Source organism: Drosophila albomicans, chromosome 3, assembly GCF_009650485.2.
Source record: "Drosophila albomicans strain 15112-1751.03 chromosome 3, ASM965048v2, whole genome shotgun sequence".
In the NCBI taxonomy this organism is placed as follows: domain Eukaryota; kingdom Metazoa; phylum Arthropoda; class Insecta; order Diptera; family Drosophilidae; genus Drosophila; species Drosophila albomicans.
The window spans coordinates 14,941,701-14,967,326 of NC_047629.2; the positions used below are offsets into that span (position 1 = coordinate 14,941,701).

The following is a 25,626-nucleotide window of genomic DNA, read 5'->3' on the forward strand; positions in this document are numbered from 1 at the left end:
AAATAACGCGCTCTTCTGAACAGTTGTTATTTAATATACCAAATGTAGTGTAACCAGGTGCTGATTATATACAAATTTTTATTTTGGTATATTTCACAGTTCATAAAAAAAAGCTGGTTATAGCTTTAAAGAAAGTTATTTTCCTAAGATAAATAGTCTGAGCTTATTTAATAGTATACATATTTACATAAAATTAAATTATATATAGTAATTATATTATTTGGCTACATAAAATCATCCGTGCTTGCTGTAAAAAATCGATGTTCAAAAAGCTTGCAAAATCTTCGATACATCGATAGTGCCATCGATGTGTCTCCACCTCTAGTATCAACAATCCTAAATTATTATAAACCGCAATATGTTTCTCGCAAAATTAACATAATTTAATATATTTGCATTTGAATAATTGATTAAAATTGTCACGTGAGTGCAAATACACATAGTGAAGAAAACTGTGAAGAACCAAAGAACGTCTGTTAAAGGTGCGACTAACAAATAAACGTAAACAATGGACGATATTAAGTTGGCAAAGGTAAGTAAATGCCTGCATACACAGAACTTTGTATAGTATGTAAGCAGTTTTTAATCAATGTGGAGATACGCCAAATAGCGGATGTAATCGCGATAATCTGCTTCCCGCACCTGTCCGGTGCTCAGCTGTGAGTCATGCACCTAGCAGCAGCTTTTTATGCTATATTCAAAATCGATGCTAAGGTGGAACCTATTATTGTACCACAACAACCGCAGACAACAACAAAAATCGACCACCCAACTTCGTCCAGCCCTTTTCGCCACACACCCTTCAGTTGGGTAGGGCCAAGGACGAGACAGATTTTGTGGTCGTCGAGACTGCTTTTCCATTTAATATCGACTCGAACTACACCTGTTCATAAACATCTATAAACATGATGAGTGTAAAACATGCGCATAAACCCAACCAACGAATCTGGACGTAAATAAACCCAGTTTTGCCGCCACCGTGCACAAGTCTCTCATTTACTCCACGTTCCCACACAGGCGCAGATGCTCACACACATACATGTACATACATTGTACTTGAATGTGTGGTTAAGCTTTCCTTATCGCAAAATCTGCAAGACCTTGCTACTGTTTTTGTTACTGACCTCAACGCCCTTTTTTTAGCCCTTATTCAAGATAAGAAATTTTACTGCTGAAGTAAGGATATAATTTGATAATTGAAATAAATTTAAGTTAAATAACTTAAACTTATTGCAAATTGAAAATTCATTCATCAGGTTAATGTAAATATTATTGACTACTCCGCGATTTTTCATATGCGTGTGCATTCATTCCTTGCACTGTGTAAGCGCGCCTCATCACTGTGAGAGAAAATGTCCCAGCAATGCAAAAATTTCCCCAACAGACAAATGTCCAATTCCACTCGTAGCACGCTTTTAGGCGCGCGCCTTTCACAGTCGTCGGTTGCGTTCGTCTGAAGCGGTCGTCGTTAAAGTGGCGCTTCTGTTTTTGGTTCTTTGCCAAGTTGATAGCACCTACAACAGCAACAACACGCTTCGGTTGTGCGTGGAGGGGCGGTGACAGCCACCAATAACAAAGTAGCATACATAAATAAATATGTAGGGTTATTGGAATAGTGGACGAAGCGAAAAGTGAAAGTATAAACGAACCCCCACCCACCGTGCCCTTTTTGGACAAAGCATTCACGTGATTTGATTTAAAGCTAAACCGAAGCTGTTCGTAATTTGTTTGTTGTTTGTGGGGGAACTCCTGCTGTTTTGGCATTTAATTTAAAATCAATAAACGCTTAGCGAGTTTACCGAGTGCAAACACAACAAATAGCAGCACTTTTAGCATCCGTCAACCTGAGTGACAATGGATTTCACCAGATTCATGAATAAATTCAACGAAATCGAACGCCAGCTGTCGCCTACATCGGCGCTCCGCCTGAGCTTCGATAATATATCGCCGGAGAGCGAAGAGCCGCCGACGGATGGCAAACGATTGTGGGGAATGCCAGTGCCGCCCTTTGTCTCCGATAAGGTCGTCTCCTGGATCGAAGAAGAGTTCAACGAGGCGCCCGTCTACTACAACGGCAACTGTGTCCTCAAAAAGGTAAAGAAGCCCCCGTCTGTCCCCCGTCGCCACACCAAAGTCTGCTAATTTCCTTTGTTCCTTTATGCAAATGTGCAGCAAAAAAAAAAAAAAAAAAAAAAAAAATAGAAAGGAAAACAAGTAAAAGTAATCAAGCGCAATCCAGCTAATTTTTTTGCTCTTTATTTTTCACGTTCCTTTTGTTTCATTTCGAAACACCGCCGGGCAACTCTACGGCCCGGAATAAGCAAATTGGCCCGCATTACCAGACCAACGACAATATGCTGAGATTCCTGACATTATGCGAGAACAAGAGTCCTTATATATATTTTATATATATATAGGTCAGAGCCATCGATGCTTGCAGCCCAGCAAGTGCTCAACCATCCTGGCCATCATCCTCATTGCTATGCGTCATTGTTGGCTTTGTGTCTTCAGTCTCTGCAGTCTGCAGCTGGCACTTGAAATACAAATTGTTGCACTGTTGCACGCTTTGCAATGCTGCCCCACTCGAGCCATGGCAATTAAATAAATGAGGTTTCTCTGCAACGGATGGGCTTTCTTCTCAGCATTGCGTTTGCCCACTGACATTTAAAAGACAACCAAAGCTATTGCATATGAAATGAGTTTAATAGCGTTTCACATGCCTTTAATCATGCTTGATTGCCTTGCCGTGGAATTAAGAGATTCTGCATAAAAATATATACATTTTCTTGGAATCCTCAAAGACCACTTGATGGCATATCAAAGCCAAAAAACAAAAACTGCTGGTTTTGCCCTAGGCGTTGAGCTAATGAAGCAAGTCAATCGCTCAGCAGGACCTTTTTTGTGTGTGTGAATAAAAGGACTTGTTACTTACTGAGAATGATGGCATTGCGGCATGTTCTACTCGGTTTCATATTGCTTATTTGAGTCTATTACTTTAAATGTAATCAATCTTAAATCCTGCACAGTCATCCGACCTTTCGCTGGGGGAAATTTCACAGACATCAGATAAATCTTGGCACATCAATTTGTCTTAGTCTCGTTTGGAAATGTGGTTTACGCAATGCAATAAATAAACACTTGGGATAAACACGTTGGAATTTAAATAAATTTCGCAAATCTGAGATGTATTTCAAATGATAAAAATAGGAAAAAAAAAGGTTTATGATACTCATACTTATGATAAACACGTTGGAATTTTACTTCTCAAATCCCAGATGTATTTCAAATGATAAAAATAGAACAAAAGGTTAATGATACTCATAATAATACATAGAAAATGATCAAATATAATATCAACATATTAAATAAAATCTTCTTTTAACTTTTGGAAAGAAGGGATTTTTTAATCAAATATCAACATTTTCTTTATCTTTTGGTGTGAAAAGATACCAGTTCTTTTAACATTCTAACTTAATATCACGATACCAAAATTGTGTTTAACTTTTGAGCAAAAAGGATACGAGTTCTATAATAATCAAATATAATATCTTCTGAAGATTGTTTTAATTGCTTCCCACTTGGCCAGAATAACTTTGAGCAAAGTAAAACTTCACTTTACTCTGTCTCCTTTCAGCGCTGCAAGAAACTTTTGTTTTCAATTCATTTTCCAGCAGTTCGTGCTATTTACTCTCCTTTTGGCGTTCGTGTGTATATGTGTGTGGTTGTGTATATGTGTGTGTAGTGGGTGGTTAGGTGCTTGCAACTATTTTTCATGTTCGTGCAAATTTTTCGGATAGAATTTCAGGCTGACGTCAGCGAACGAGTTTTGCACAGAAGCAGCAACAGCAGCTGGAGATGGGAGCAAAACAACTTAAAAAACATAAAAAACGAGCACGCCAAGCTTATTGAAAACAATAAAACTGAAACTAAAACGCTTTTATTATGCATTCAGCATTAAAAAAAAGAAGAACAGAATTATAAGATGCTAGTGAAATGAAATAAATTTTTATTTTCTCTTTTTTTTTGCATTTTACAGGTGGAAAATGTACGCATGATTGATCGCTACAACACCAAAAATCCGACAGTTGGCACTCTATATCTGACGGCCACACATTTGATATTCGTGGAGCCCGACAGTAACAAGGAGACCTGGGTAAGTACTCGAACATCCCCCTCACCACCACCACCACCACCACCCCCCGATGACATCATCAATTATTTTATTAGCCTCCCCGTTCGGGTGGCCTCAAGTTCAAGCAAAAACTTTTCTACGGGCAACATTTTGTGGCATGACTTTTAAGCAGTTGCCTGGGGTTGTCGCCGTAAAGCATTTCGGGGTGTACCAATTTATTCATATATACGTACCTACATATATGTATATAGAATATGTATATGTTATGCACACGAATATAACTCAAATCGTGTGGTTAGCAAACCGCAAAGGTATCCTGCGAATTTGCACAGCGCAGAGACAAGGAATTTTGTTTTCTGCCACCTCAAAAAAAAAAAAAAAGAAAAGAACTCAGCATTTGTTGCTTGTGTTTCATCTGGAATTCTTTGGCTTTTGTGGTTTTGTGTATGCTAAATGCAGACATTTTCCTTTTCGTATTACAAGGCAAATGTCTAAGCAAATATTTGCAAAGAAAAAAAAAATAACACTTCAGGATTTCGTAAAATAAAAAGTAAATCCGCAAATACCTCGGGGCATTTTGTAGCGTATAAATAATAAAGATGTGACTTGGTTTTTTTTATTCTGGAGTGTGCAATTTCAATTAAATATGCCTCTGACTATTTGATGCCAACTTATGTCGTATAAATAATACCACACAATTTTCATTCACTTTCACGCTGCAAAAAAACCAACAATTTTCTTTAGGGTTTCGCTGCTAAACTTTGTGCAAATAAATGGCTGGTAAAACGACCAAAGTGCAGAACGTGTTCAAATGTGCACTTCGGACCGCGCTCGTTAAAAAAATTGTGCTAAACCAACTCAAAGAAATACATGGGGCGCCTTATATGCACATATGTATGTGTGTATGTAGAAGAAACGCGACGCATTCGTCATATAACCAAAAGCACTTACACAAGTGCGTTTTTTGTTGTGTTGTCTGACAACTGCATTGCCCGCACTTCCGCCACTTGACAGAGCCAAAGGACGTGTGTAAAGTTCCTTTTCTTATGCGCTGGCAAACCCAAGGCTGTTAGTCAAAAAAAAAAAAGATGTAAAGAAAACCCTCAAGAACTTTGTGTGGCATATTAAATTTGGCACGTGGCTTTAAGACTCAATTCAATTCAACGCAACTAGCTGGCCGCAAGTTCATTTAATTAAAATGTGTATGTTATTTTTTCGCCTTTGTTTGGCTCCGCAAGGCAAGCGCAAGCGAGGCCTTAAATAGACACAGCGGGCCGTGAGCATCACGCATACGCCCCATTGCATAAATACAAATTAAAATGCTATGTCGGGCCATCCCGCTGGGTGTTTTGCTGTATTTGTGTGTGGGCGTTGATTATGCTCGGCATAAAACATGCATTTCCATTTGGGATAAGTCCTGCTAAACAGCACAAACAGAGCGAGAACAGTTGGAAGTGGAGAATAAAAGGAAAAAAAGAAAACCCACACAAATTTAAATTCACTGTCAATATCTAAAATGATGACGCCTACTCATTTTGGCGACAGTCTGGGGCATTTTGGGGACTGGCTGTCAGTGGCAAACAAATGGCTGCTAAGCGACTGCAATTCATTTGCCATTGTTGTACAATACAAACTGCAAACAAACTGAAACAACTATCAATTTACGATGCCAGTTTGTTGTCTGTTTGCATTTAATCAGTCTGCATATTTAAATGGTATGAATTGAATTCGGATTGTGTCACTTTTCAGTGTGAATTAACTCATTCACATTCGTGCTAACTGCATGTCATTCACTGGCATTTTAATTAAAGGATTTACCGCTTCAGTTTGACATGCAGTGAGGCATTGCATTTTAATTGCTTCATCATAATTAAGTACGAGTATATCAATTATGCACTTTAGCCCCTCAGAGTCTTCTCTCATTCATCTCGGTGGCAAGAGGCCACAAATGAGCGTATTAACGGGCTCTGCTCGGTCTCTCTCTCTCTCTCTCTCTCTGAGGCTTCCATGTTGTTAATTAAAAGTTGAGACACTCGTGTGCAGTTGCCAGTTGCCAATTAAGCGGGAGCTGAGTTGGCCTTAACTATCGATTTTTGTTTTTGACGTATGTCTTTAGTCAGTGTCGGGTACTTGCCACTTAATACAACTATAACTGGGAGCAGAGACACGACGGCCTCTAGGGGCATAGAAAGTATTAACTTTGTGCACGTAAAAGTTCAGTTGAGATTGCCAACTAACTTGACCGACCGACCGCACGCTCTCACATTACAGATTCTACACATGCACGTTGCCAGCATTGAGAAGCTGCCACTGAGCACCACTGGTTCACCGCTTTTGATACGCTGCAAGACATTTCTGTCGGTGACATTCGTCATACCCAAGGACTCTGAATGCCATGATGTCTACACTTCGCTTTTGAAACTCTTTCAACCGGGTGCGTTTTGCATAATCATTGCTTTACAATCACAATGAATTGCTGAAACAATTTTGTAATCTCGGTCTTTGGTTTGTACAGTTTCCATCAACAAGTTGTACTGCTTCAATTATCAGCCGGCCAAGGATGACTTCCCCAAGAATGCGGGCTGGGATTTCTTTAAGCTCGATGCTGAATTCAAGCACATGCTGGTGCCAAATGACAATTGGACCCTATGCTCCATGAATGAGAAGTACGAGCTGTGCGACACGTATCCGCGACAGATCTATGTGCCCAAGGAAGCCACCACATTGATGCTCATCAGCAGCTCGCGTTTTCGTTCCAAGGGCCGTCTGCCTGCTTTGACTTATTTGCACAACAATAAGGTAGTTGAAAGACCAATCTAATGAATCTGAAATGAAACTAATCTGTGCATTCAATATGCAACAGGCATCCATATGTCGCTGCAGCCAGCCGCTGTCGGGATTCAGTGCTCGCTGTCTGGAGGATGAGCAAATGCTGGAGGCCATTCGCAAGACAAACACAAACACCGACTACATGTATGTGGTGGATACCCGGCCACGCGTGAGTAGCAAACAAAAGCTCAACAATATTTAAATAGCACTCTAACCGCTTTGTTGAAATACTTAGATCAATGCCATGGCCAATCGTGCCGCGGGCAAAGGCTACGAGAATGAGGCCTTTTATGAGAACATCAAATTCCATTTCCTTGGCATTGAGAACATTCATGTTCAGCGCGCCAGCCTGCAAAAGGTGCTGGAGGCTTGTGAACAGAAATCGCCCACGATGAGTGCTTTCCTCAATGCCCTGGAGTCATCCGGCTGGCTCAAACACATTCGCTCCATATTGGACACGTCGAGGTATGCAAATAGAAAGCACTTTATCTTCTGCGCCCTGAGGCGAATCTCATCACATATGTTTTCCCTCGTCTCTACAGCTTTATTGCTAATGCTGTGGACAAAGGGGTTTCGGTGGTTGTGCACTGCTCCGATGGCTGGGATCGCACCGCTCAAGTTTGCTCGCTGGCACAGCTCATGCTGAATCCGTACTATCGCACAATTAAGGGCTTTCAGGCTCTCATCGAGAAGGATTGGTTGGCCTTTGGCCACAAGTTCAGCGAACGTTGTGGCCATATTCAGACGGATGCGCGTGAAGTTTCGCCGATATTCACACAGTTCCTGGACTGCACCTGGCAACTGATGTCACAGCGCAGCGAGTCCTTTGAATTCAATGAACGTTTCCTGCTCATATTGCATGATCACGTGCACTCGTGTCAGTTTGGCACTTTCGTGGGCAACTGTGAAAAGGATCGCCTCGATCTGAAGCTGGCCGAGCGCACATTCTCGCTGTGGGGCTATATGTCTAATCACTTGAATGAGTATATCAATCCGCTGTACAAACCCAACGTTGATGAGTCCATCAAAGCCAATCTGGCGCCGCAATGCATCAAGTAATACTATCAACACATTTATTAGCTGATCATTTTGTAAATCTTTATGTAATTCCTTAGATTCTGGCGTGGCATGTACAGTCGATTTGAGAGCGGCATTCATCCACGGGAACCATTGGGTGATTTACTACTGGACAGCAAGGAGCACAGCAACTCTCTAGAGGATCATGTGCAGCACCTGACAAAGCGTATTGCAAGCTTCAAGAATTACATTTCCAAGTCGGCCAAGAAGCTGCAAGACGCCACTACAGCTAATCCCAAAGCAAGCAAGGAGCCTGCCTCCAACGAAATCAATGACAACAAGTAAATAATGAATTGTTAACTTAATCAAATATGTAATTTAAATCTCTTCCTTTCCAGATACAACTACGACAAGAAGCTAAGCGAATTGTCAGCAGCCGACGATGATCATCCGCTAAAGGCGACCAATATGTCGTTTGCCAATCTGTCGCTGAATGCCGAGCAAACAAGCCCGCAAGCTTTGACAGAAGAGATCTCCTCCGTTGCGGTCGATTGGAAACCCATGCGTAATGTGACCTCCTGCTCCTGTTCCACGCCCTTCGATCAATTTAGCAAAAAGGTAATTGACACCCGCATTAACAAGTAAATAATCCATTTCAATGACACATCTCAATGCATTGCAGACCCATTGCTTTCGCTGTGGTGACATCTTCTGTGAGCGCTGCATTGACAAGAACGTTGCACTGCCCGGACATGATAGTGGCAAGGCGGTTCCCGTGTGCCGTGGCTGCTTCCGACAGATGCAAAAGCAAAGTCCATAAGCCCAATTCTAATAGTATAATCCTAGCTGTAAATTGTTGAACATATGACATGGAGTGAATGAAGTGAAGCTTAGCGAGAGAGGAAGTGAAAGTGAGAGTGCGATCAGATTTGTTTTTGGGTGTGTTCCTGTGGCATGAAATACATATATTACATACAGATATGCATATATATATACATATACATATATTATAATATATTACATTTATTGTTGCATTTGTAGTTGTAGCTGCTTAAAAGCACACTCGACCCATCCCAACTAAGTTCTGTGTGCATTAATGAACGCCTCTGTTGGCTTCCATTGACACTGACATGACCCACAACTGGTCCTAGTTATATGCATAAGTCGGGCACAAAACTATAATTTTAATTTTGTTATTTTACATTCTTCAAACGTTATACAAATGTACCAAATTCCAATACTGTTTCCAATATGATTGGACTTGCAACTTTTAAATTGATTTTTAATAGAGTTAGACTCGAATACATTAGAAAATGAGAAAAAAAAACCTTAATTTCCAAAAACGATTTCCTACTGTTAGCCATTCCACATTTAAATGTGTTTTGTAATTGTAATTTTGTCGATTTTAAAACCGATTTTGAAACAGCTAGCTCTCTTGCCTTTCTACTTCTACACACACATAAAAGAGTATACATATTTTTAATGTTTACTTGTATAACATATTCCACTAGTAAAAAGAATGCATGGAAAAAAGCAACAAACTATCGTAACCTGTACTACAACTTGTCAGATGAATAATTTATCTTGCAGGCCGTAACTTTACTATGCAAAAATGTTTGATCAAAGTATAATAAAAAAAGTATTTATTCAACAAATTCCTTTTCAGTTATGGTTCTGGCTTACGACGTCTTTCGCAATTAAATTGTTCAGCTAGGAGCTTCTTTTAATATCCAATTTCCGGCTTGATGCGTAGAATGACGGGCACGCTGGTGCAGGGCAGAATAGCAACCTCGGTGACAACGGCGCTAACTAGTTCGGGTGGCGTAATATCATAGCTCAGATTGAGCGGTGTCAGTCGACTCTTGTGCCAGTTGTTCAAGCAGCATTTGGCATTCATCACCAACTGATTGGGATCGCATAATTCGTTGTAGACAATAGCATCGGTTTGGAAGCGTTCGCTAAACTTGTGCGTCTCGCAGCAAACAAGCACGGGCACATTGTGGCAATTGGCCATCAGAGCCACCTGTGCAGTGCCAGCGCGTGCCATCACATAACCATTGGCCAGCAAGGCATGTGCACCCAACAGCACCTTGGTTGCCTCTGGCATCACATAGCTCACAGCATTAATCAGCACGTAGGTGCAGGGAATGCCGTGAGCATGCAGACGACGCAGCATCTCCTGTCCCTCGCAGAAGGGTCGCGAGTCGACGACAATGACACGAAATGCAACCTTGCGGCGCTTAGCCTCTTCGAGGATGTATTGTATAAGTGATGAACAGGCGAATGTGAGCAGCACATCGCCGTCGGTGATCTTCTCTTGCATTGAGCTACTAATAGCTTGTGCAGCCTTGCCAATTTGATTCTCCACATAGGTGTCGATGAAGTGCGCCAACTGTTCCTTCAACTGAAAAAACAACAAATAGTTGAATTGTTTGTAAATTGTTGTTGCTCGTTAAGTTGTTACCTCCGTTTCGGGTGTGTCTGCGGGCAGCTGAGTCAATTGATTCCTGAACTGTTTGTACGCATTGGACACGGACACGGCCAGCGGACGACACTTATTCAGATGCTCCACATGGTATTTGACCGCGCCATCGAGACTACGTCCAAACTCTTTCTTCGCCGGCGTCTCGAAATCTTGTACCACCTGTCGCAGTGCGTGCAGAAAGGCAATGCAACGCGCATTCGATCCCACAATGGTGCGTTCTGCATATTGCACTCCCAAGCGGGCAATGCTGGGATGCACACGCGCATCGTTGATGAATAAACTGGCATCATGATTGGCGCGCACCAAGTGATTGAACAGCTTTACTTTGCACTCGCGTTCCGTTTTCAGTGGCGACAATTTAGCCGGTGACTTGGCAGGTGATTCACTCTCTCGTTTCGACTCTTTCACGGCAGCTGCGGGCGTAGTGATAACACTTGGTAATTTTTTCTCCGTTGCCTTGGCATCAGCAGTTGGCGCTGCATTCGGCTTCTTCGTCTGTCCCTGTGCTTTGGCTGCACGTTGCGCCTCCTGGATGGCACGTCGTTCTGCCTTGCTCAGTGCTGGTTTCTTCTGCAATGAAGTGGGGCAATTGTGAGAGGTTTTATTATACAACTTCTACTTCTACTTACCTTCTCCACGTCTGTTGGTGCAGCAGTTGATGGTGCCACTTCGAGATTGTTTAGTTTCTGCGTTACTGTGTCCACATTGTTGTTGCCAGTGGTCTTGGCAGTCTTTGCAGCCTGCTTGGCTGCTTTCTTGGCTTCACGTTCAGCTTTGATTTGATCTCGCGTCTTTTCCCCAGTATTGGAATCTGGGGGTTCGCTGCTGGGAGCGACTTTCGTTGAAGTAGCTGCAGCCACAGCTGCTACCACATTATCTTTTGTGGTTGTGGTTGTAGTTGTCGTCAATTTGGTTGTGATCGTTGTCTGCTCCACTTCTGTGATGATTGTTGTCGCTGGTTTGGTTGTCGCTGCCGCAGTTTCAACTGCAGTCGGAGTTGTGGTCTTTTGTTTCTTAGCTAGCTTCGCCTGCTTCTTGGCCTCACGCTCCGCCATGACTTGCTCACGAGTTTTGTCCGCTGCTCCATTTTGATTGGGATTACTGTTAGCTTTCTGCATTGCACTTTCGTTGGGCGACTGGATTTCGTTATCTTGCAATCGATTTCGCTTGTTCCTAGGTCGATTGCGTTGTCGTTGTTTCTTCTGCTTCGGCGCTGCGCTGCTCGTTGAACTCTGGCATAAAGCAAAATGTAAGGTATTATGTTGTAAAATTAACGCCGAAAATAAAAAAATAAGTTGTAAACATGCCAAATAAAAAGTCGTTTCTATGCTAGGCTAAACTACGAAGTATTTCATGTGCAAAACTTGTACCTGTTCTTCGCCCATTGTGATAGCTTGCAAAAGAGTTTATTTGTGATGGTAGCTATTCTTATTACCAATTAATTCAGTTAAATTTTTTAATTTACCTGCTGAATAAAATTTGTTGCAAAACCCGCTTTACGAAGCTTTGTTGCTCACGATGGCAAATCCAACCAGCTGGCTACTAAATAAAATCTGCCACATTCGAACAATTATACTTGCTCGAAGCCCTGGATTTCGCTTTGAATGACATATTGCACGTTAGCCAGGCTGAACGGCTAAACAGCAATGCCCCAACATTTATTACGAGTACAAAAAATCAATTTTTGTTGGCAACAACAATAACACATGTCCGTTTTCAATCATTTATTCACCGATTTTAATATTCATGTTATAACCACATAAAGCGATTCTGAAATGTTGATGCAAATATTAACAACTAAATCATATAGGCAGCGCCGCTTATCAGATTATTATTAATGGTGCTCAGCATGCTCCTTAGCTTGACTCTCAGCCCAGGCCTTCTTGTTTTCGGGTGAATTTGCTGAAACAAGCATAGATAATAAATTTAACAATAGTTTAGCATAAATGTCACAACTGAAAATGCAGTACTTACCCAGCTTGCTGATCTTGTAGAAAACGGGAACGCAGGCAACCACTGCAATGAAATAGTAGCGCCAGATCCATTGGTTCTTAATGTAATGCTTGATTGGGAATTGGGCCAGCTTAGCCGAAAAAGTATAGGGATACTTCATGGGGCGTCCGGGAGCCTTCTCAACAACTTTGTCGGCCATGGTTGTGATTTGGTTACTGCTAAATTAACAAAATTTGAAAGTTTTGAGAAAATTATGTAATTTTTTCATACGAATGCCGCAAGTTACGTACCTGTGCAAGACGAAGACCACAATAATTCAATGTGATGAAGTAGCCCTGGTAAAACACAAAGTTGGCTGCGACTGCAAAAACTGCCAATCTGCTAAAGAAAATTTGCAAAATATTGCGTAAACTGCCAACTCTTTTCAAAAAGGAATATAATTTTTAAAAATATTTTGAGACTGGTTACGCTTCAAAATATTCATGATACTGTTCTATTTAGCTAAAAATTTTTGAATTGTATGCTTGTAATGAATGCTTTGATGGGGCTGAAAATATTTCTGTCATGTGAAATTTAATTTTTAGATGTACTTTGTCATTTACATTTGGTCACACTCTTTTGTCATTCACTAGAAATGTAATTTCTGCCGGTGTTAAAACGCGGATCGTGTTTTATTTATTTTGCAATCGTTTTTTATAAAATTTGGTTGCGTTTTTTTTATGTTTGAAGACGATGATAAAGTTATTATAATGCATGTTGACTGTGTAAACATAAATGCGTTTGTCACCTAAGCCGCAACCGTAGTCGCATTCGATGCAAACGTTTGCCGCTCTCAACAAACCAAACACGTGAAGCATAAATACAAAACCAAAATTGCGATGCCTGAAAACTTGGATCTCTGTGACATTGATTTTTTGCTCGGTTCTCCACCATGTCAAATGCAAAATGAAGCCACTTTTGATCTACATGTGCCAGGCAACCGCAAATCCAGCAAGAAACGTTCTCTGCTCGCTGAACGCATTGCGGACAGCGATGAGTTAGTGCGTCAATTGAAGCAGCTGCAGGGCAACCAGCAGCAGTTGAATGATCTGCGACGCTCCGCTGGCGAGGTAACCGAACTCTATCAGCATGAGAAACAGCAGCGGGAGGAGCTCGAGCGACGTCTAACTGAACGGAATCAACGTTGTTGCGAACTAGAGAAGCAGCTGGATGTGCAGCAATTGAACAGCGAGAATCTGCAAGAACAGCTCAAAGTCCGCGCATTGCCAGTCGATGCCAAGGACATGGTCACCATATTCATGCAACTAACACAGCGCGTGGGTGGCGAAGATTCGCCAGCCAGCGGTTTATTGCGGCGTGAACACAATTTGATGCGAAAACTGAAGGAGTACTGCAAGACATGTAAGATTGTAATACCTCCAGCTCCAGCGATTAAAAGTCCACCAGCCAAGCGAAGCAAGGCCACATGTGGAACTGCAATTGCAACGCAAACAACACAAACAACACAAACAAATGAGCTGCCCAGCAAGAAACCAGAAATGTGTTCGATTGCGGTGCAAAGCGAGAACGTAGCAGTTGCCACACGCAATCAGGGCACGCAGCACAAGTATATGACCACAACGCGAGGCACAACTACAGCATCTTTTATCAAAAAACACGATGTGGGCACCTGTTTTCCAGAGCCCAAAGCTCCACTATCTGTGCAACAGATTTTAAGCGATATGCTCACGTGGAGCAGTTCAAGTCAAAGGCCTCTAAGTCCCATTGGTGATCTGCTGCCAGAACCGGATGTGGTATCAACGACTAGTCTGGGCACCTGCACTGACTTGTGCAACGTGCTGCGTGAGATTGATTATCTGCCTGCAGTACCAGCAGATTTGAAACGTTCGACTTCGCGGCCACCCTCACGCGCCAGCGTAAAAGATGAGTTGCCGACCACGCCCACACTGGGGGCCTATGGTCATCATATGGCCAAGGAGCTGCTCAACATACTGCCGCACAATCAAAGCGTGTTGACTGATTTGCCGCCGCATGTTTTCAACGAAATCTGGCAAGTTATGGGCCAAATGGTGCTCGTTGTCTTACAGCGCCGCTCCACAAACGCTGCACCAGCGACACCAACACCAACACCTGTACCTACTCCGCCTCCCACCATCAGTCAGGCTGACTTTAGCAGCTGGTTCGATGCCCTGCACGAGAGTTCCTTGAACCTGGCGATGTCCAGCAATAAAGGTAAATCCGTAATAATCAAGAAGTTAACAACTGCTCAATGTGCCAATTTTATTATAGATCATGCTGAGATTGATGTGCCAGCGGAGGAAGAAACAGTTGGTGGCATGGATATAGGCACTGATCCTATAATAATGCCACCTCCCAACGAATTAACGCCCATTAAGCTGCCTGTGAGACCCAAATTTCGCATGAAATCACGCATAAAACCAAAGCCAAAGAAGAAAAAACGTCGTGTCGTTATAAAAACAAAATCCTCGGCGAAAAAACAACAAAGCGAAAACGATTGTAAAACTGTCGACACAGCAGATTCTGCAGTTTATTTCCTTAGCAATTTAAATGTGTTTAAAAGCTCCAACTGTGATATTTTGGACATTCAGCTTGACCCAGAGGAACAGCGCTTACTTGAAATGACTTCTGCAACAGAGGCCTTTAAACAAACTGTTGATTGTCAAGAAGAAACTCCCCAGCGGGTCTTTTCATCAACATCCGGCCAAAGTCAAATTAATGAGAACTCGGCTGATAAAGAAAACATTCTCCAGAAACCAAAGAATTCTCTTCAAAGCACTTCTATTGTTCCAGAAATACAAGCTGATAATCGACAGTTTTCGATACTTGAATTTACACAAGACCGTCCACAGAGCATGCATACAATTTCATCATGCCAAAATGAAACCCAACCAACTCTTGATGAAGTAGACACAGCACCATCTCACCTGCTTAAAGATACAGGAAGTTTCTTACAGAGCAGCATTCAAACTTCAGCCCACAACAATCAAAAGGAGTCAACAGCTGCGAATGAGAAGGAATCTTATGATGGGAAAACACTAGATAAAGAAGTTCCTACAGAAAAGCTATCTTTAACTTTTTGCCAACCTAAACAACTTACAAAATCATTAGTTGAGATTAAAGAGGATTCAGTAAATAAACATTGGATGCCACAAAATACAGTTATAATATCACCTCATCGAGAGAAAGAGGAATCTACATTAAACGAGGATAAGACTTCAAAAGATGAGGAATCTTCGACAGAAGATCATTCGCAATGCGTGCTTTCAGCTTCAACATACAATACTCGAGTACGTTCACTATTTGGCAGTGATGACGATTCAGATAATGAACAATTTGAGGAAGATTCCTCATCATTTACATCCAAGTGTTTCCAGGACTCGAACCAAAGTGAGTCGTCACGGGAGGACTGGGATGATGAACAGCCAGCAGTTTGTCCAGAAGAAAAGAATACACTTTCATCTACACTTAAAGAAGCTGTAAACAATTCATTAACTGAGTCGGATGTTGAACAGCCGAAACTTTTGGCTCATTCTGAAGATTTGCAACAATGCTCACCTCCATCTTTCAACTACAAAAATCAACAGATGTCCTCATTTGATGCACATCCAAACTCTCCTTTATTACATTATAATGCAGAAATGCATGTAAACTTCTCGGATGTGGAAAGCATCGGATCTGGCTGTGATTTAGTCATTGATGATGGTAATCTGCCGGATGGGGATACAGACTGTCAAAGTGACGAGCCGATTCAACCGGTTCCTGTAGGTAATCGTAAGCGAAAGGCAAGTTCATCCAGCAGACTAGAGTATCAACCAGTTGAAAAGCGACTAACACGTTCCCAAGCTAAGCAGTTACTCGTAGAAAGTGCAAATGTGGACAACAGCAATCCGCAGCCAAGCGATACTACATTCTCTTCACCCATGTCACCTGTTGCGGCTACCGACTGCGAAGGAAGTGACTTAGCACCCATCGAAATTCCACTGCAGTCACCTGGAGAGGAGCTCAATGCTAGAGAACCGAAGGCACTGCTCAGCTACGTTGTCAACGAAGTCAAAGCCATTGCCAAGCAATGTGGTAAACGGCCGCAGCAGCAGCAGAGTGTAGAGCAATTAAAGCTGAAAGTGGTCGATTACATGATAAACTTCAAGGAGTTGGAGACTTCGTGCTTTGAGAGTCTCAATCGAGATGAAAGTGTCGCTTGTGATGTCATAATTAATGCATATGGAACAGATGAGGCTAAGATAGAAGATGTCAATGCTCTGGAGCGTCTAATGTTGGTTGTTCGAAGAATTCAGTTGCAGAACAATTCTCTAATACCCCGTTTGATGAGCATGTTGGAGCAACGCTTATTCACACTAAAGGAGCGACTAAACACACAAATGTCACACAAATATCTGCGATTGCATTTGCAGTTGATTGCCATGCAAAAGAGTCTCATGGTGCCTGGCCAAAGTTTTGTGAATCCAGCACGTTTGCTGCTGGCCAAAATACTGTATCACTACAAGAATGACATGACATTACTGGTCCTCGAGGTGCTCAACCACTTTCCAACGGTGCTGCCATATCGCGAGGAACGTGGCTACAATCATGCCGATCCACTAATTACGGTCATCAAGCATTTGCTAATGGGTCACAAGTACGAGGTGCAAGATGCGGAAGGCGCTGATCGTGCATTGATCTCCAAACTGCGATTCCAATACCACTTTCAGCCCTTTGAGCCCACCAAGCAGCAGGTGATTGAGAATCTGGTAGAGAAACTAAAAGCCGGTCGACTAGATCAATTGTGCTACGCCTTTGCACTATTCTGTCGACGCGCAACTCCGACGCAAGTCCTCAAAGGCGTGCTGGAGGCACATCTGCTGCCGCTGGCTAACAGCTACTGTGATTTGTGCATGCAGAGCGAGGAGTATGATGCACGCATGGAGGCTCTGCTGCAAAGCATATCGATGATTGTGAAGCAAATGCCGCTAGGCCAACAAATCGATATCATCAACTACATTGCGCTCTTCAAGCGCATTCTTGTGGCAGTGCCACGTCCTAGGGTCCAACAGGCTGCTGTCCAGGCCATATTGCGTACTCAACGATTTGGTTATGGCTTTGCGTTGGATGCGCTGCAGAGCTACAGACCCAACTATCAACTCTCTCCTATGACGCGAGCCATGATGCGCAGCTATGCGGAGCGTCGTCGACAGTATCAGCTGCACAAGAAGGCGCCGTTTTGTCAGAAGGATGCAAATGGAAACCAATCAGTTCGTTAAATTTCTTCTTTTTTATGAATTGTAACTATTTATTTGTGTGAATGTATATATATTTATATATATTATATGAATTAAACTAAATGCTAACTGCAATAGATATTTTTACAACTTTAAGCTTACAAACTAAAATTAATTTGATTAAAAAAAGGAATACACATTGCATGTAGAAATGATTGCACATTAAAAATGGAAATGGAAAGCGTTCAAAGTCATGTTGTGTGTCAATCAAGCAACAGAATTTAAGCATAATTTCAAAAATGTACAATAGAAATTTACATATAGAAGCATCGTGACTGTACAATAGAACACATTTGGGGGATTCCCCCCGAAATGTATCTTCTGTATGCTATGTTAGTATGTATAGTATGTGTTATGTTGTCGAATTATTAACTATGCCTCCATATCGAAATGCCTTTGAAGCAGTTAGCTAGTGGGACGCAAAAGAACAGCAAACAACTTGTGGCTCAATTGAGGTAAGGTACTTGTCGTGAACTTGGGCTAAACGTTCAGCTTTGATTTGTTGTAGTCTAGAAGCGCATCATTGCAAGGCTGCCACCAGTTGCCGTTGTCGTTGAGTGCCAACAACTCTTGCTAGATCAGTTTATTTAGCTGAAAAAAATCAATTGTTTAGTGTGTAAATTAGAATAGAGTGCAATTATTTATACAAGTGAGCGACGCTGGTGCTCCTTTTCGAGGGCAACTTGTGCTTGCTGTGGCGAAAACTTCAGCACTGCCGAGATGACCTTTACCAGAGTTTCATTGTTCGTATTGCCGGTTAAGTACTGAAAGTATTTGACTTGTTGTTATAAAGATGTGTGCTTGGCTTTTAAATAAACTCTCACCTGAAACATGATGTTGCGGAGATACTCGAACTCAGTGTTCGCAGGCACACTATCGCTATGCTGCATGGATACCTATGACATCAAGTAAATAGGATTAATTTGAATATAATCACTGGAATATTTGTTTTCTTTACCAATGTTTCATCCAATTGCCGCGATAGCTTTGCGTTTTGCAGCTTCAGACGCTCGTTTGACTGCTCGAGTATGAGAAAGTTTTCACACTTCTGCTCTAAGAATATATTGCGATTCGTCACATCCTGAACCTCGCTCATAATCTCTTTGAGCTTCGCCTCTAGTAGCGCCTTCTCATCGGTGGCCACCGCATCTTGCACATTCTTGGGCGCTAAACTGGCCAGCAATTGTTGGGCTTGAATGCCGGCGCGCAATGTCTCCAGCTCATTGATGCGTTCTGCCATCTCCTTGTTGGTCGCCTGCAGTTCATCGATCTCCTGCTGAAGATTTGACTGTTCGCCAGTGCTCTTGTACTTGAGATCCTCCAGTTCGCGTTGCAATTGCTCATTGAGGCTGCGCAAATGCTCCGAATCGCTGGGCAGTGATATTTGTGTTGGTGTTGCTGTAGGCAACTGTTCCTGGTCTTCTTTTTGCTTAGCAATTTGTTCTTCGAGACGCACACAATGCTCTTGGGATTTCGCCAGCTCCGCTTGACGTTCTTGCAGCTGCTGCTGAACTTGCAACAGCTCCTTTTGAACTGTGTCGCTTTGCTCGCTCACAAAACTGGCATGCTCGCTTTGACGTGTCAACTCTAAAGCCTGCTCTTCTAGGGCGGCCTTAAGTTGTGACACCTCGATCTTGGCCTCACTGCTGGCTGTGTCCTTTTCAATTAGTTGCGTTGCATGTTGCTCGGCCTGCTCCTGAAGGACGTAGAGTTCACACTGCAGCGACTTGAGTTTCTCTCTTAGATCATCGCCTTCGCTGGGTGTCGTCGTTGCCAGAGACAATTCCTTCTCTAGTTGCTTGGTATGCTTGTTTAGATATTCGTTTTCGATCTGCAATTGTTCGTAGTTGGCTAACTGCTGGGAGGAGCTCTTCAGCGTTTCAATTTCTCTCTGCAGTGCATCGTTAGCTTCGTGCAGCCGTTGCACATCCCCATTGGCGGCACTACAACGTGCCTCGAGGGTTTCCAGCTGCGCTGCATGCGTTGCATTTGCCGTTTGCATCTTCTGTTGCATAGACTGCTCCGTTTCTTTCAGTGAGTCCAATTGTTCACGTAAATTGTGTACTGTTGCTTTTAGAATGTCCAGCTGTTCAGTGTTACTTTCCAGCTCAGTGGAGCGTTGTGTTTGCTCCGCCAACTGCTGTTGCAATTCACGTTGTCGATCACGCACCTCGGAAAGTTGCTGTTGAGCTTCATCCAAGTCCAGTTGCAGAGTATTCGCCTGCGATTCCAAGGTGTTCTTTGCCTGCTGCACACAAGTGAGCTCATCCTTTGCTATCAGGCTTTCCTTTTCAAAGGAATCGCATTTATCCTGCAGTGTGCGATGATCGTGCTCCATGATCTCTTGAGCATTCTGCAGCTTGGAATGCTCGTCCAGCACCTGTTGCATTTTGTTTTGTATCTTTGTCAATTCATCCTGCTGCTTCTGCAAGTGATTATTCTGCTCCTCCAGCAGACAGTTGCGTTCTGCCAATTTGCTGTTCTCTCGTTCGATCTCTTCAATTCTGGCCGTTGACAACTCGCCCTGCACATCGTTGTCTTGCTGCTGCTGCTGCAACGCCTCGATATGCGCTTCCAGTTGTCGCTTCTCGCGTTCCAATTGCGTTTGCGCGGACTGCACTTCCTGCAGATGCGCCTGCATCGTGGTGATCTCTTCTAAAATAACTGTGACGCGCGATTGCAGTTCTTGCTTCTCATTGCGCAGCTCTTCCACCTTAGCCGACTCTCCCTTGAGCTGTTCCACGCTGGCAGCCTGCTCGCTGTGCTTTGTCTGCAGCTGCTCGTGCTGTTTTTTCAGCTTATTGAGTTTGTTGGAGCTGGCTTTCAGTTCCTTTTCCTTGGCAGCCACGCCAGTTTGAGCGGCAGTTAGTTGGCTTGTCAGTGCTTCGATCTGTGATCTTAATGCTGCTATTGCATCTGCTTCAGAGTTTATGCTGCTAGTAAATTGATCGTTCAATGACTGCAGCTCATGTTGTAGCTTGAGTGTTTGTTCCTCAGCCGCAGACTTCTCCACGTTCAGTACGGCAACCATTTCGCGTTCTTGCTCTAGACACTTTTCAGTTTCCAGCACACGCTGCTCTTGCTGCGTCAATCGTTCCCTGGCTTCCAGTAGTTGAGCCTGCACTTCGTCTAAAGTGGATTCATTTTGCTGATAGCGCTGCACAATCTCGTTAAGCTGATTATTTTGCAGTCGCAAGTCTTCCAAGCTCTGTTCACTATCGGTTTTCAACGTGCTTAGTTGCTCCTCCAGCAAGGTTAGTTGTTTCTCCTTTGCCGTATGGTTTAGTTTCAAATTGTTGAGTTCTTCTTCGGTAGCAAGCAGTTTGGTTTCAGCCTCTTGTTTTGATTTTTGCAGCTGCTTCAATTGCTCTTTGGTTTCTTCGGCTTCCGATCCACGACTGTTGGAAGATTCCAACTCTGTCTGAAGCTGCGACAACCTCACTTGCGTTTGGTGCGTTTCATTTTCCTTTTGTTCCAAATGCAACTGCAGTTGCTTCTCAAGCGTATTCACTTCTTGCTCCTTTGTCGTATACTTTAATCTCAAACTATTCAGCTCCTCCTCGGTGGCTATTAATTTTGCTTCCGCTTCTTGCTTCGAGTTTTCCAGCTGTTTCAGTTCCTCTTTGATTTCCTCTGCATGCGATGCACGATTGTTGGATGCTGCTAGATCATTATTGAGTTGGCTTAGCTTCTCTTGCCATTGTTGGGAATCATTTCGTGTCTCCTCTAATTTTTCTTCTAGCGAAGTCACTAGTTGCTCCTTTGTCGTATATTCTAATCTTAACTGGCTCAACTGCTCCTCTGTGGCTTGTAGTTTAGCTGTTATTTCCTGTTTACTGTCTTGTATCTGCTCCAATTGCTGCTTAGTATCCTCCAGTTGATCTCCACGACTATTAGAGGACTCCAGTTCAGCTTCAAGCTTCACTAATTTCCCTTGCAATTGGCGTGTTTCGTTTTCCTTCTGCTCCAGCTGTGCCTGAAGCTGCTTTTCCAATGCTGTCACCTGTTGCTCCTTTGAAGTGTGCTCTTTGCTTAAGTTTTGTAGCTGCTCTTCAGCCGCAGTAAGTTTGGCTTCCAATTCGATCTTGGAGGCTTCCAATCCATCTTCTTGTTGCTTCAGTTGATCTTGCAGTTTCTGCACTTCCGTTTCCTTCAGTGTCAGCTCGGTTTCCAATTTCTTCAGTTGTGCTACGCTTTGTTGCTCTTTTTCAGTTTGCTCATTCTTCTGGGTACTTAACAATTGTTCGGTAGTGATAAGCTTGGCTTCAGTTTCTTGCTTAGTCTGCTCCAACTGCTTCAATTGCTCCTTGATGTCCTTCAGCTGTGTTTCATTAAGGCTTGCCTGCTGCAACTCGCCTGTCTGCTGCTTCAAATTGTCCTGCAGCTGTTGCACTTGTTTTTCCTTTTGCTCCAACTCGGACTCTAGTTTCTTTAGAAGCTGGGATTTTTCCGTTTGATCTCCTTTAAGAGTGCTCAACGTATGATTCGCTGCAATGAGTTTGGCATCGACTTCTTGTTTGGCATTTTGCAATTTCTTCAGCTGCTCCTTGACATCGCTGGCTTGCGTTTCACGACCATTAGCCAACTCTAGTTCCACTTCCAGTTGCTTCACGGCATCCTGCAGCTTGCGTACTTCTGTTTCTTTATGCTCCAGCTCCGTGTGGATTGCCTGCTTGGTTTGCGCCAGCAAGAGCACATTTTCCTCCTCCTGTTTGCGCAGCGATGCAATCGTATTGTTGGCTTCCTTGTTATTCTGCGACAGCTGTTTCAACTGCTCTTCATGTTCGACCAACAGTTCGCGTAGTTTGGTTATGTCCTCATCATGTTCATGCGTGGGCTGGCTACCATTTGTTGTGGTCACTGCCTTTACTACTGTTGGTTCCTCCAAATCGATTAGCTTGTCGCCATCATTCTGACTGCGCTCGAGTGCAGCAGCCACATTATCGGGATTCTCTCCCAGCAGCTTGAGCTTGGTTTGGTAGGCTTGCATCTTGCAGCTCATGTCATCCATTTCGATGCGCAGCGCTTCCTCCAAATGTGCTTTGGCCTGCTGTTCCAGTGTGCATTGTTCACGCAATTCGCTAATGCGACGCAATGCCTTTTCCTGGGTCTCCACAAGCACAGACTAAAAGCAAACTAGGTGTAATAATAATGCAGAAATATATGTGGTTTTTGAGCTTACGCGTGCTTTACTACTGTCGCGTTCCAATTCCTTGTACTTCTTCGCCAGATCCGTATAGCGACAGCGATACTTGTGATAACGATCCAACGATTTTTTATACGCATCATATAGCTGATCTTTGGTAATCACATCCAAACGAGCCGTCGATGCCGAGTCATCAAACTCGCTGCTCGTCTCATCCAAGTCCGACTGCAAGTGATACATCTGCGATAGGAAAAACAGTTGGTTATTAGCCTATAACACAAATAAAACTCAGCTTACAGCTGGTGCATCATAAGAGGGCAAGCGAAAGGAGACATCGCTTGCCATGGACGAGTTAGATAGCTTGCGGGTGCGCGGTATAGCCCCTCCAACACCATTTAATGACTGTGTCGAGTTGCGAACGCCGCGCGGCAGCTTTTGTATGCGATACGGAGAGTTTTGTGGCGTATCTGGAATGTGTAATTAAATCAGTATCTTGCACTGATAAGACTCTAAATGTCGTTATCAATACCACTTTACCTTCTTCTGTGATGCTAAAGAAGTTCTCATTTGTGCCGGTATCGGTATTCTCTGAGCTATTTGGCGTCGTTGTTGAACTGGACGATGAGCTCACAGCGGCCTAGAAAGCAACAAAAAAGGGGAACAATTAAATACTTGTATATTTATCTACGTGTGTGTGTGTCATGCAATCTGTTTGTGTGCAAGGGTGGGCGAGGGGGCTGGGTGTGCGCACAGCTGCCAAACCTATATAATAAAATATGGGTCAAATTTGGTGACTGCCGCTTGGTTTTGGGCATCACCTTTTGCCCGGACACAAACATGACATACGGATTCACACACACACACATTGAAACAATCACACAACATTTGCTTATGTGTGTGTATGTTTTTATTAATTTTGCACTTTTTCCTATTCATTTCTTGCCTGGGCTGCGTTTGCAAATTGTTGAAATTTGGACGGCGACGCTTTCACTTCTTCGATGAGCTTGTTTTTCAAATTGGCAAACATGTTTGGGCGTTTTCCTGCACTTGTTGGATACTGTGTTGACTTCCAAATTTATGCCCAGTCGATTTTTATATAAAAAACATCTAATATAAATAAATACGTGTCTGCAGGTATTGCGCTTATTGCCACTCTGATTTATTTACGCGATATGGCAACATTGCATGGTAAAAATGTATAGGCGCACCTTTTTTGGTATTTTTTTCATGAAATGCAGCTGAGTGAACTATTATGGTATATCTGACGGTATGGTCACGCTGCAATTTAAATTGTATAGCCGTTACTTTTTTGTCCCAAGATGAAGTCCAATAATAAAATTTAAATTTTATAATTGATATACATGATCTCATGTTTATTTGTGGACACGCATTGGTAAAAATACATTGTAAGCACTTACTAATGTGCAATTATTTGACGATCATTCTTCATACTGCAATTTTCAGTTTAAAAATGGGATATTTCGTTGAAATAAAAAACAGTAGCGAAAAACCTGTCAGATTCTGTAAAACATTTTTAACAGTTTAAAAGTAGAAAAATCTCTGAATAAACACATTTTAATTCAATTATTCACAGCTCGACAGAAGTCGTTAACATACTTACATATTTTCAAAGACAATAATTGTTTGCTAAATTCAATGTTGGACGCGTCAAAAATGAAGCTCAACAATAATACCATGATGCGTGGTTTGAGTGAATTTTCGGCAACATCCATATTAATGATCTTCAGCTGTATTGGCTGCACGGCAAATCAACAGGATTACAATCATGGAATTCTCATTGCAAGTCTGATCCAAGGAATGGCCGTTGTGATGATTATGCATATCTTTGGATTTATATCTGGCGCTCATGCAAATCCGTGTGTCTCGATTGCTTGCTGTTTGCTCGGTCATATTGGATCTCATATGATGATATTCTATGTGGCCAGTCAGCTTGCAGGCGCTACCTTTGGCTATTTTCTATTACATCAAATGGTACCCCAGGCCACGATTATGTCCAGCAAACTTGGCAACTGTATAGTGGAACCCATGGAAGGTCTTTCCTATGTACAGATTTTGAGCATTGAGGGCTTTCTTGCAGCAGTGATGACATTTGCCTGGTGTGCTCTGTGGGATGTGCGCAGTGGACGTTTTCTAGACTCGGTTACCTTGCGCATTGGTTGCTTGATCACAGCATGTCATTTAGTAGGAGTAAGTAATGGGATTTATTTGTACGTTCAATGCAATATTATTGATTATAATTCATAGGCACAGCTGACTGGGGCAACAATGAATCCAGCTAAGCTGCTTATTCCAACGCTATACAATGGCAACCCGGAAACTGTGCTGATGCAATTGTCTGGCCAGTTGGTGGCTTGTATCATTGTGCCTCAAATCTGGCATTTTGTCTTTAGTCAACGCTATCGACCTCTGCGGGTGGAGAACAGCGAGAGGCCTTCGCCTGAACTATATTTAACTCCATAATTATTAAGACTATAACTGCTAATATAAATACTATATTTACTCATGAATATTACGATGCATTTATCTACCCTGTTGGGTTTATTCGCCTGCAATTAGTGGATCGCCTGCCAGGCAAAATTGAACGTAATGAGAAGTACATACAACAAGTTGCCAAGTGGATTAGAGCACAGCTTAGCGTACGATCAAATATCTTAGCAGACATGATAAATTCAAATGCTCCCCTAAGTTCTTATCACGAGCATATCATTTTGGAGGGCGCCTTGTTATCTTTTTAATTTGTAGAAAA

General features: G+C 42.7%; 6 protein-coding genes across 8 annotated transcripts; 3 read left to right on the top strand and 3 right to left on the bottom strand.

Moving 5' to 3' along the window:
• The first annotated feature begins 306 nt into the window (after window positions 1-306).
• Window positions 307-9,629, top strand: LOC117570295 (myotubularin-related protein 6). Of its 2 annotated transcripts, none has more exons than XM_034251818.2 (10): window positions 307-532; window positions 4,037-4,153; window positions 6,404-6,566; window positions 6,648-6,931; window positions 6,996-7,130; window positions 7,197-7,426; window positions 7,504-8,016; window positions 8,077-8,319; window positions 8,377-8,596; window positions 8,661-9,629. In XM_034251818.2, exons 1-10 carry the CDS (start codon window positions 509-511, stop codon window positions 8,796-8,798), a joined length of 2,067 nt encoding a protein of 688 aa, XP_034107709.1. In that variant the 5' UTR covers window positions 307-508; the 3' UTR covers window positions 8,799-9,629. The 2 variants fall into 2 exon arrangements, with proteins under 2 accessions (XP_034107709.1, XP_034107707.1); XM_034251816.2 differs by lacking the exon at window positions 307-532 and adding an exon at window positions 1,460-2,094.
• LOC117570297 (translation initiation factor eIF-2B subunit delta) lies at window positions 9,605-12,035 on the bottom strand. Of its 2 annotated transcripts, none has more exons than XM_034251820.2 (4): window positions 11,929-12,035; window positions 11,093-11,695; window positions 10,443-11,033; window positions 9,605-10,382 (listed from the first exon to the last, which is right to left on the bottom strand). In XM_034251820.2, exons 2-4 carry the CDS (start codon window positions 11,579-11,581, stop codon window positions 9,702-9,704), a joined length of 1,761 nt encoding a protein of 586 aa, XP_034107711.1. In that variant the 5' UTR covers window positions 11,582-11,695; window positions 11,929-12,035; the 3' UTR covers window positions 9,605-9,701. The 2 variants fall into 2 exon arrangements, with proteins under 2 accessions (XP_034107711.1, XP_051861373.1); XM_052005413.1 differs by lacking the exon at window positions 11,929-12,035 and adding an exon at window positions 11,834-11,856.
• Window positions 12,036-12,172: 137 nt separating this feature from the next.
• LOC117570298 (uncharacterized) lies at window positions 12,173-12,860 on the bottom strand. The gene is made up of 3 exons (XM_034251822.2): window positions 12,707-12,860; window positions 12,438-12,634; window positions 12,173-12,365 (listed from the first exon to the last, which is right to left on the bottom strand). Exons 2-3 carry the CDS (start codon window positions 12,613-12,615, stop codon window positions 12,298-12,300), a joined length of 246 nt encoding a protein of 81 aa, XP_034107713.1. The 5' UTR covers window positions 12,616-12,634; window positions 12,707-12,860; the 3' UTR covers window positions 12,173-12,297.
• A 149-nt stretch (window positions 12,861-13,009) lies between these two features.
• LOC117570294 (little elongation complex subunit 1) lies at window positions 13,010-17,944 on the top strand. Its single transcript, XM_034251815.2, has 2 exons — window positions 13,010-14,648; window positions 14,706-17,944. The coding sequence occupies exons 1-2, from the start codon at window positions 13,295-13,297 to the stop codon at window positions 17,693-17,695; spliced, it is 4,344 nt and encodes a 1,447-aa protein (XP_034107706.1). The 5' UTR covers window positions 13,010-13,294; the 3' UTR covers window positions 17,696-17,944.
• LOC117570293 (golgin subfamily A member 4) lies at window positions 17,941-24,018 on the bottom strand. Its single transcript, XM_034251814.2, has 8 exons — window positions 23,803-24,018; window positions 23,397-23,496; window positions 23,157-23,326; window positions 22,896-23,099; window positions 18,672-22,838; window positions 18,538-18,609; window positions 18,361-18,477; window positions 17,941-18,304 (listed from the first exon to the last, which is right to left on the bottom strand). The coding sequence occupies exons 1-8, from the start codon at window positions 23,884-23,886 to the stop codon at window positions 18,287-18,289; spliced, it is 4,932 nt and encodes a 1,643-aa protein (XP_034107705.1). The 5' UTR covers window positions 23,887-24,018; the 3' UTR covers window positions 17,941-18,286.
• A 373-nt stretch (window positions 24,019-24,391) lies between these two features.
• Window positions 24,392-25,387, top strand: LOC117568420 (aquaporin-2). Its single transcript, XM_034249065.2, has 2 exons — window positions 24,392-25,067; window positions 25,125-25,387. The coding sequence occupies exons 1-2, from the start codon at window positions 24,516-24,518 to the stop codon at window positions 25,338-25,340; spliced, it is 768 nt and encodes a 255-aa protein (XP_034104956.1). The 5' UTR covers window positions 24,392-24,515; the 3' UTR covers window positions 25,341-25,387.
• The last annotated feature ends 239 nt before the right edge of the window (window positions 25,388-25,626 follow it).

Bases quoted from the DNA above. Each gene is read 5' to 3' on its own strand.
- LOC117570295 (XM_034251816.2), top strand. From the start codon at position 1,855: ATGGATTTCACCAGATTCATGAATAAATTCAACGAAATCGAACGCCAG. The intron at 7,131-7,196 runs GTGAGTAGCAAA...TGAAATACTTAG, and splicing joins TGGTGGATACCCGGCCACGC to ATCAATGCCATGGCCAATCG. The intron at 7,427-7,503 runs GTATGCAAATAG...TCGTCTCTACAG, and splicing joins TCCATATTGGACACGTCGAG to CTTTATTGCTAATGCTGTGG.
- LOC117570297 (XM_052005413.1), bottom strand. The intron at 11,034-11,092 runs GTAAGTAGAAGT...ACTTCATTGCAG, and splicing joins CACCAACAGACGTGGAGAAG to AAGAAACCAGCACTGAGCAA. The intron at 10,383-10,442 runs GTAACAACTTAA...TTGTTTTTTCAG, and splicing joins CAGACACACCCGAAACGGAG to TTGAAGGAACAGTTGGCGCA.
- LOC117570298 (XM_034251822.2), bottom strand. From the start codon at position 12,615: ATGGCCGACAAAGTTGTTGAGAAGGCTCCCGGACGCCCCATGAAGTAT. The intron at 12,366-12,437 runs GTAAGTACTGCA...TGCTTGTTTCAG, and splicing joins CTACAAGATCAGCAAGCTGG to CAAATTCACCCGAAAACAAG.
- LOC117570294 (XM_034251815.2), top strand. From the start codon at position 13,295: ATGCCTGAAAACTTGGATCTCTGTGACATTGATTTTTTGCTCGGTTCT. The intron at 14,649-14,705 runs GTAAATCCGTAA...ATTTTATTATAG, and splicing joins GGCGATGTCCAGCAATAAAG to ATCATGCTGAGATTGATGTG.
- LOC117570293 (XM_034251814.2), bottom strand. From the start codon at position 23,886: ATGTTTGCCAATTTGAAAAACAAGCTCATCGAAGAAGTGAAAGCGTCG. The intron at 23,497-23,802 runs GCAAGAAATGAA...GTTGCTTTCTAG, and splicing joins AATTTGCAAACGCAGCCCAG to GCCGCTGTGAGCTCATCGTC. The intron at 18,478-18,537 runs GTGAGAGTTTAT...AAATACTTTCAG, and splicing joins TCCGCAACATCATGTTTCAG to TACTTAACCGGCAATACGAA.
- LOC117568420 (XM_034249065.2), top strand. From the start codon at position 24,516: ATGTTGGACGCGTCAAAAATGAAGCTCAACAATAATACCATGATGCGT. The intron at 25,068-25,124 runs GTAAGTAATGGG...TATAATTCATAG, and splicing joins CAGCATGTCATTTAGTAGGA to GCACAGCTGACTGGGGCAAC.